The sequence below is a fragment of the Malania oleifera genome, chromosome 7 (assembly GCF_029873635.1).
Source record: "Malania oleifera isolate guangnan ecotype guangnan chromosome 7, ASM2987363v1, whole genome shotgun sequence".
In the NCBI taxonomy this organism is placed as follows: Eukaryota; Viridiplantae; Streptophyta; class Magnoliopsida; order Santalales; family Ximeniaceae; genus Malania; species Malania oleifera.
This window is the reverse complement of record NC_080423.1, coordinates 99,519,401-99,528,940: the sequence shown is the minus strand read 5'-3', so window position 1 is coordinate 99,528,940 and position 9,540 is coordinate 99,519,401. Positions and strand designations below refer to the sequence as shown.

Below are 9,540 nucleotides of genomic sequence, written 5' to 3'. Positions count from 1 at the left end.
ACTTTTGGAATAAGAACTATTATGGAATATAATCTGAGGAAGAGGAAGAGAAGCAATGATGAGCGGACTTTCATGATTTTGTTGTCTTTTCCTTGGTTGAATGATGACTCCTAGTTGGTTGCATGATAAATAATGACTTTGGGGAAGTGGTTGAAACTCATAAGTGAATAGTGGATTATTGAAAATTTTACTTATGAGTTTGTCACACATTAAAAAAAAAAATAGAGTGGAAGATGGACACTTTTCAAGACCTAATAGGCTTAGACTTTTGGTTTTACTCCTAAATCCTAATATAAATATTTATGAAAGCGTAAAAACTATTTGCATTTCCTTTGTTTCTCAAGATCTTTGAAGATGAAAGTGATAACAAGGGATAGTTAGCCCGGGAAGGACCAGTGAGTACTAATTAGCTCCCATGACCACAAACATACTTTGACATTACTAATTTGATGAACACAATGACTTCCTCCATTATAAGGGAAGAGATCGAACAAACAAGAAGAATCACAATGTTTTCCTGCCAATTTATAACGCTTTTGCTATACATAAACACCTTAGATTTGGTGTAGTATTATTGGAGCTCCATGTTGTGGCTGAAGAGTAATGATAGTAAAAGGTGCATGAGTGTAAGAAGGCGAGAGCTCGAACCAAAAATGCTGCAAAACCATTGCCAATGCCATCTTTGCCTCTATCATCGAAAAGTTTTGGCCAAGACAGATTCTGGGTCCCCATCCAAATGGGTAGAATGCCATTTGATCCTTGGATGCTCTCGAAACTCCTTCGGAAAATCTCTCTGGCTTGAATTCTTCGACATCATCACCCCAGCAGTCTGGATCATGATGAAGAAGTAGCACGGGTAAGTATAGGTCGATCCCGGCTGGAATTGACACTCCTCCTAAGTTGGTTTCTTGATGAGTATGTCGAAACAGCTCGGCCGCGGGTGGATATAGCCTCAAGACTTCGTGTATGATCATCGTGACCTGCAAATTACTCCCACAACATAGAAATAAGCAACTACTGGTTTTGCCATATTTACATCCATGATGATTCAGTTGCAAGTGTTCAAGTTGTTTCTAGCCCCTCTTTCTCGAGCACTAGCAGAAGTTTACTTACAATCTTGAGATGGTTCATGCCTTCAACGTCAGGAGTTTTCCGCCCCCAAATCTGCAGAACCTCTTCTCTTGCCTTCTTTTGCCAATTCGGATGCATCGATAAGACAATGATTGTCCATGTTAGCAAATTAGCAGTAGTCTCTTTGCCGGCCAAGTAGAATAACTTGCATTCCTCTATGATATCATCAATTGTCATCTCATTATCTGTTTCTTCTTTGCATTGTAACAGCAAACCCAGTAAATCATTGCTGCCTGATTCTCCCATTTTCTTTGCCTGTTCTTTTTGTCGAATCATGTTCCTTATTGTCATTTTGATCTCATTGTCTAGATAAAACCTCCTTCTGTTTTTCTTTGTTGGAATGAATCTAAAGTAAAACAGCATATAACCAAAGTATAATTCACATACAAGTTGAATGAACTTGGCCCTGTTAAGGACATATTTCAGTGATTAAAAAAAAAAAAAAAACACCATCTTTAGACTAAGTTGGGTTTGGAAGTTAAAGCTATTTTTACAAAATGGTGAGTGGTGACTCTGAAATTGTAAAAGTTTAGAACTGGGCATTGCACCTGAGACCAGGAAAATAAAAGTCTTGGAAAGCTTCGATCACAAGCGCAGCCTGCTCTTTTTGGAATTCAAAAACCTTCTTTCCGGCTTCATAGCTGCTTCCGAAGGCTGTTCGAGCGATGACATCTCCTGTAAGATTTTGGAATTCTGGCGCGACATCCAATTCACGCGATCCTTCAGGACTAGTCAGTTTCTTCCACCCATCGATCATGTTGGAGCAGCTGGTTGAAAAGGCTGGCACCATCCCCTGTAGAACACAATTTCAGAACTCCCAAGCCATAGGAAAACTGTTGAGCACTGTTAATTTCAAGTTTTTAGGAAAATCCATATCATTCCATTGACTAAATGCTAAAATTTTAGTGTCCAACATGAATATTACTAATCCTCGGGATGAGATTGTTGAGAGGTACATGCCTTTAGCTTGTCATGGTGGAAAGCAGGGGTAATCAATCTCCTGCGTTTTGCCCATTTCTCCCCTTCCATGCTCGAGACGCCCAGCGTGAGAAGATTAATAAGAGGGTTTTGAGGTGGTTTTTGGACACGGCCGTCCTTCTCTGTCAATGCCAGTCTGATGAGCTCCGGGTCCGCCATAATTAGTCTAGCTCTTGTTCCAATCCACTTCACACAAAATTTTCCTGTTTCCATGTGCATTTCATCATATGTTCCACACTAAATTCATTTACAGGTCAATCTTAGAAAAGGGAAATTTTTATATCCTGCAGATGACTTGTTTTTCACTGTATTATAGAAACTTGAGCCCAAAAGGATTAAAAAAGGAAAAGCAGAACAATGTTTTGGTTGACAGGGGAGGGGTTTTAAATCTAAGTCGAATGCTTACCATATGTTTGAACCATATGATGAGAGAATGGGAGCACCCTTGATGCAATCTGGTGATTTAGGCCAATGGGCTTGGACAACGCTTCCTTGTTTAATCTCAGGAAGTCTTTCTTGTCACCATAAAAAAACTTGTAAGATGTACCTCTTATCCCCTGCTGTCTCAAACGCTTCTCCAGGCTTTTGGGTCTCCACCAAATGGTGTAAACAGCTCTCAGAGCAGTGTATACAACCAGTAATGCGGAGGACAAGAGCAGACTCCTGAGAATGAGACCATCCATTTCCACTTCTTCTTGAGCTTGATGGAGCAATGTTCTGGATGAAGGAACGCCAAGAGCAGAGTCCAATGGAAATTATACGTGTACAATGTTTTTCTTACATTCTCATTATTTGGTTATGGAACAAATTGTCTGTTAAAATATTGTGTTTCTTGCGGATAAAAGCATGCTCGAAGTCGTTCCTTGCCTTGATTATTTATTGGGTTGAGTGTTCAATGATTGATTTGGTTTTCGTCAATGTGATCAATAAACCAATAAAAAACAGAGGCATCCTTGGGTTGCTTTCAGAGCACATTGTGGTATCCATGTTGGTTGCGAGTAGATTGCCCATATGAAAGCTGTGTTTGGTTCAAGCAAATTTAGGGGGTGGGGGAATTCCCAATGGTCTTAGGTTCTAACTTAAACTTTGCTCTATCAAGATTTACAGAGTATGAATTTAAAGCATTGAATTGAATTTGAATGGATTTACTATAATTTTATATTATATTTTATTTAAATTTACACAAATTCAAATTCAATTTCTCTCCAAAACATAGAGTTAAAGTCATAAAATCATGATTTGAAACTTTGTTTCCAATCAACTTTTACTGATTTATATGAAAATTTTTTATTGCATCTTGAGAAATGTAGGGTTCGGAAACTTGAAAGACGTGAATGAGAGAAAGGGGAAAAAAATATGTAAAAAATTTATAGTTTCATATTTGGCTATAAGAAAATGAATGAAAATAAACAAAATATATAACAAGTTAATAAGAAAATTTTGATTTTATATCTATCATTAATATTTGATTTTTTAATGATATGAAAATAAACTTTTATTTTTAAGAGAAAGCACAATAAAATTAATTTTCTTCTTACTTTTTTTTTTTTTTTCTTTTTTCGAGTAAAATTCTTGATTCAAATAGAACTTTAAAAATTTCTCTTTAGAAATTATTTAATTTTCATTATTTTCAGCTACAAATTTAAGTTTGAATCAATGATGGGAATAAGCAAGGATTTGTAGCCTTGTAAATTTGAATTTGCTCGCGCTTGCACAATTTTGTATACTAATTTGAATTTAAGTTTGAATCAATGATGTGAATAAGCAAGGATTTGTAGTCTTTGTAAATTTAAATTGCTCATGCTTGTACAATTTTGTAATCTAATTTGAACTTAATAAATCATTTATCAAGACAATTTGTATATTTGCATTCACTTGAATAATGATTTAAACTTTTGTTTCATGATGTAAACTCATACCTTAATAGAGTAATTGTCAATAAAACTAGGAATTAAATTAGTGAAGTGAAGTCATTTGTTGTTGGTACCAACACATGGCCCAAACATTTGTGTGATTATAGGCATGTTCATTATGGATTTCAAAAAAATATATGTAGATTGAGGTTGAGATGCTAATCTTGTAGCACACAAGCTATACTCATTTGAAATGGTTGTGATCATTCTTTTATTTTTGTGTTTGGTCTAAGTATTGATATTGTTGTGAAATCAAGCCCAAAAGTTATGAACACACACAATAATATTGGCCTAATAAAGTTTAATCTCATTTTGATAATGACAAATCATGACATCTTGTACTATCAAGTGTATTAACAGTAATTACAATTTAAAACCACAATGAAAGATGAATAATGAAAAGTTAGGAAGAACACATGTAGAGACCTGAAAATAATAATAATAATAATAATAATAATAATAATAATAATAATAATAATAATAATAATAATAATAAGAGAAATTTAGTTTGGTTTAGGACCAAATCGTCGACAGTTTAAAACTACAATGAAAGATGAATAATGAAAAGTTAGGAAGAACACATCTACCCGAAAAATAATAATAATAATAATAATAAGGGAAATTTAGTTTAGTGTAGGTCCAAACTGTCGACAGTTTGAGGAGTCTCGGGAAAAACTATTGTTAGATTTACTGTAATCCCAAGAGGGGTGGGTGAATTGGAATTTTAAAATTTATCCCCTAAATCAATCCAATAACAACAATATTACACAAGTCTAAGGTCAATCTAATGCATATAAAATAAATCAGTATATATATATATAGCAAAAATTAAACTGCACTAGAAATTTAACTAAGCATGAACAATAAAGCAGTAAAAAAGACAACACCAAAAATATTATCGAGATTCGGCGAACTACCTACGTCCCCGCCTTGACTAACAAGTACAAGGATTACACTATAAGTTCACTTAGCGGGTGGAGTGACACCTAAAACAACTAGGTCAATTAGCACAGGGCTGACCTCAACATTTACATACAATCCTTCCCAAACTAAATTATCACCCCCTTAGGTCACGCTTGGAATACAATAGAATTTCTTAATAATGAACTAGGTATAGTGATTATGCTTCTCAATTAAGCAGATATGTACCAAATGCAATCAATCAACCACACATCAATAGTATAGGAAATTGTAAGCTCGGTGATGTGAATTTGTGCAAGCAAACACTCAGCAAAGTATAATCACAAATATGCTCAGAAGTGTTCAAACAAGCTATTTCTTTGAAACAAGATATAACAAATCTCAACAATAGATTAAGGTTTCAAAGATGCTGATCAAATATTTAAACTAACTCAAAATATATTCCTTAATGAAATAAGCACAAGAGTCGTTTGAAAAATATAGCTTGTAAAATACTTTGCAAATAAAAATTATAACTATAGGAATCTTGCAATAACAATGCAAAGATCCTCAAGCTACTGAGTTTTCCCAACACAAGATTTATCAAATTTAAATTTGTGGGTAAACTCTTTACTTAACTCTCCAAAATCAATAACAATGAGAGTATTAAGCAATCTATAACGAAGCTATAGCACAATAAGAACTCCCACAATACTAGGATTGATCAAAGGAATGAGTGTGCAAGAGGATTTGAAGTAGTATAGGCAAGATAAACTTTTTGACTTTGAGAGAATTTTTCACTAATGATTTTTCTATTCTCATACTAATCTTCACAAATAAGGCCTTATTTATAGAAGTAGGCCAAATTATAGCCGTTAAGGAGAAGGGTGAATTATTAAAATTATTTTAAAACCATTAATAAATATTAACCCCGTTTAACCGTGCTTAATCGCGGTAAAATAAAACAACTTGAGAGTTTTCGGGGGCTGAACCTCGGTGTTCGGTCACCTGAACATACTCAATAGAAAAAGTTACTTTTTGAAGTTCGATCACATGAGAAAGGGTTCGATCTGCTGAACCGAGATGATTTCCATTCCATCCGCATTTCGATCGCCTGGTCTAGAGTTCGATTTACCAAACTCATGCATTCGGTTGCCCGAGGCCATTTTGGACGTGAAGTTCGAGCGACTAAGTTGGTGGGAAAAAGTTAGATCAGTGGTTCGGTCGATCGTGGACAGTATGTGTTTAGTATGGTTTTCCGAACTCAGGTCAACATGTTTACCTATCCACGGTTCGGGTGCTCGAGGTGTTTTGAACACCATGGGTTCGGTCGCCCGAACTCTCATAGATTTTGCCTATTAAGTCCAATTTATTTCAATTGATTTCCCTGATAATGTAAGTGATTATGAGAACTATTTTGTGCATTTGTGTAGGGACCTAAGGACCTTCTAAGATCTTTGAGCTTACAATGACCTACATGCATGACATGTAGAGATTATTATAAACATTTTTCCTATAATTACTATTACAGACCCGAATAGCGCCATAAAATGAATTACAACATAAAATAATCTTTAGGGTCTTTAGGCTTTGCTTCATGTGCCATCAATTGGTCTGCTAATATAAACCTGCACACAAACTAGCATAACCATCAAATACTTAAGTATTTGTCATTATCAAAATCGGGTATGACCTACTAGGTCAACATTCTCCCCCTTTTTGATGATGACAAATACACTATGCAAAAAGTGGGTATAACCTTGAAAGGTTCCCCCTGACAATATGCATAATATTAAAGATTTATCAATACAAACATTTTTTTTTTTTTAAAGTACGACCCAATTTTTGCCTCTTCTTTTCTCCCCCTTTTGGCAACAGTAAAAAGGGCTATGAAACAAATAGTCATAGGAATTGGGTATGATGCATTATTATACAAGATAGATTTTGGAAATTTATAGAAATTTCAGTAGCATGCTGTTTGAAAATAGGACATTTTCCTAAAAATACCTGTATAGAAATGACATGTTTTGAGTTTTAAAATTAACAGTTTATCCACAACTACTTAACCCAAACAGTCCAGTATGATCAAAGACATAAAACATGAATACAATCATCATCATGCAATAGATATGAAGATTATGCATTTCAAAACACAACCAAATTCATAAAGTCTAAACCAATGATAGATTTAAAAACTGATACCAATTGTTATATCAATTGTTAGACTTAAGATTGTTAGAAAGCTCCCCCTAAGTTCATGCAAACTATCAAATATCTAGGAGGCATCCCTACTGTGCATTAGACCTAGTTCACGTCTAATCTATATGAACTTATCTTCTGGAAGTGGTTTAGTGAAAATATCTTCCCACTGCTTATTTGTGCACACAAACTCAGATGTTATATCCCCTTTCTGCACATGATTACAAAGGAAATGATGTCTAATCTCAATATGTTTAGTTTTTGAATCTGAGATAGGATTCTTTGAAATATTGATTACACTAGTATTATCACATTTAATTGGTATTGTATCGTAGTGCAACCCAAATTCCACAAGTTGTTATTTCATATATAGAGTTTGAGCACAACAACTATTAGCCGCAATATATTCTACTTCGGCTGTGGATAAGGCAACTAAGTTCTATTTCTTAGAGAACCAAGAAACCAGATATTGTCCTAAATAATGACAAGTGTCACTAGTACTTTTCCTATCAACCTTACTATCGGCAAAGTCAGTATCAGTATAACTAACAATCTCAAAAGGTCGTATGCTTAGGATACCATAATCCTAACTCTATGGTTCCAACTAGATACCTAAGGATTCGTTTAACTGCTAATAGATGAGATTCCTTAGAAGCGGCCTGAAACTTAACACACATGCACACACTAAACATAATATCAAGCTTACTAGCTGTAAGATATAGAAGACTCCCAATCATGCCACGATACAATTTCATATCAACAGGGATTCCTTGTTCATATTTATCAAGTTTGATGGAAGAACTCATAGGAGTACCAAGAATTTTACCATCTTCCATATTAAATTTCTTTAACAAGTCCCTAACATATTTAGATTAACATATAAAAGTTTCATTTTTAGCTTGTTTAATTTGCAGTCCTAAAAAGAAACTAAGTTCACCCATCATGCTCATTTCAAATTCACTTTACATGCATTTGGTAAACTCATTACACAACTCATCATTATTAAATCCAAAAATGATATCATCAACATAAATTTGAACAATAAGCATATCATCATTTTTGGATTTGATGAAAAGCATAGTGTCAATTTTGCCACGGGTAAACTCATTTTCTAGTCGAAAACCACTAAACCTCTCATACCAAACTCTAGGAGCTTGTTTCAATCCATACAAGGCTTTGGACAACCGATATACATGATCTGAATATTTATGATTTTCAAAACTGGGTGGTTGTTCTACATACACTTCGTCATTAATGTAACCATTAAGAAATACGCTTTTAACATCCATTTGATGTAATTTAAAGTTCTTAAAAGCAGTATAAGTAAGTAACATACGAATGACTTCCATTCTAGCAACAGGAGCATAGGTTTCATCAAAATCAATCCCCCTCTTCTTGATTATAACCCTAGGATACTAGTCAAGCCTTATTCCTAGTTACTATCTCATTCTCATTCTTCTTATTTTTATACACCTATTTGGTTCCAATAATTGTATGATCATTCGGCCTAAGAACTAGGGTCCACACTTTGCTTCTTTTAAATTGATTAAGTTTTCTTGCATAGACATCACCCAAGACTCATCCTTTATGACTTCTTTAATATTTTTAGGTTCTTCTTGGGACAAGAAAGTAGAGTGACTCACTAGGTTTCTCAAGGAAGATCTTGTGGCTACACCACGGGAAGGTTCACTTATATGATTTGATCTATAGGATAGTTCCTAATAAATTTTCAATCCCTAGGCAGCTCATGAATTTCATTCTCATTTTGATTATCTTCATATGATTTATCATTTATTTTTGAATTTTCATTCACATTATTCTTAATAGATAGTTTGTCTAAGTATTTTCTATTGTCAATATCATCTTCATCATCTTTCTTAGAAAATGGATTAGATTCATCAAATACAACATGAATAGATTCAATGATAGTTAAAGTTCTTTTAATAAAAACTCTATATGTTTTACTATTAAGAGAATAACTTAGGAAAATGCTTTCATCAGATTTAGAATCAAATTTCTCTAAATGCTCATTATCCCTAAGCACAAAGTATTTACAACCAAGAACATGAAAATAGGAAATATTAGGTTTATGGTTGTTCCAAAATTCATATGGGGTTTTATTAAGTGAAGGTCTAATTAACACCCCATTCATGACATAACATGCCGTACTTATAGCATCAGGCCAAAAATATTTAGGTAGCTTATGTTCATTTAGCATAGTCCTACCCATTTCTTGTAATAATCTATTCTTTCTTTCTACCATATCATTTTGTTAAGGGGTCCTAAGTGCAGAAAAGCTGTGTGATATGCCCTCTAGGTCACAATAATTTTCTATGTCATCATTTTTAAATTCAATGCCTCTATCACTTCTTGTGTGAGTTATCTTATAGCCTTTTTCATTTTGAATTCTCCTGCATAA

The 9,540-nt window shown here is 34.0% G+C and overlaps 1 protein-coding gene across 1 annotated transcript; it reads right to left on the bottom strand.

Annotated features, from left to right (window-relative positions):
• Positions 1–416: 416 nt before the first annotated feature.
• LOC131160510 (cytochrome P450 CYP72A616-like) lies at positions 417–3,120 on the bottom strand. Its single transcript, XM_058116276.1, has 5 exons — positions 2,516–3,120; positions 2,092–2,312; positions 1,680–1,924; positions 1,114–1,477; positions 417–980 (listed from the first exon to the last, which is right to left on the bottom strand). The coding sequence occupies exons 1-5, from the start codon at positions 2,790–2,792 to the stop codon at positions 555–557; spliced, it is 1,533 nt and encodes a 510-aa protein (XP_057972259.1). The 5' UTR covers positions 2,793–3,120; the 3' UTR covers positions 417–554.
• Positions 3,121–9,540: the final 6,420 nt, after the last annotated feature.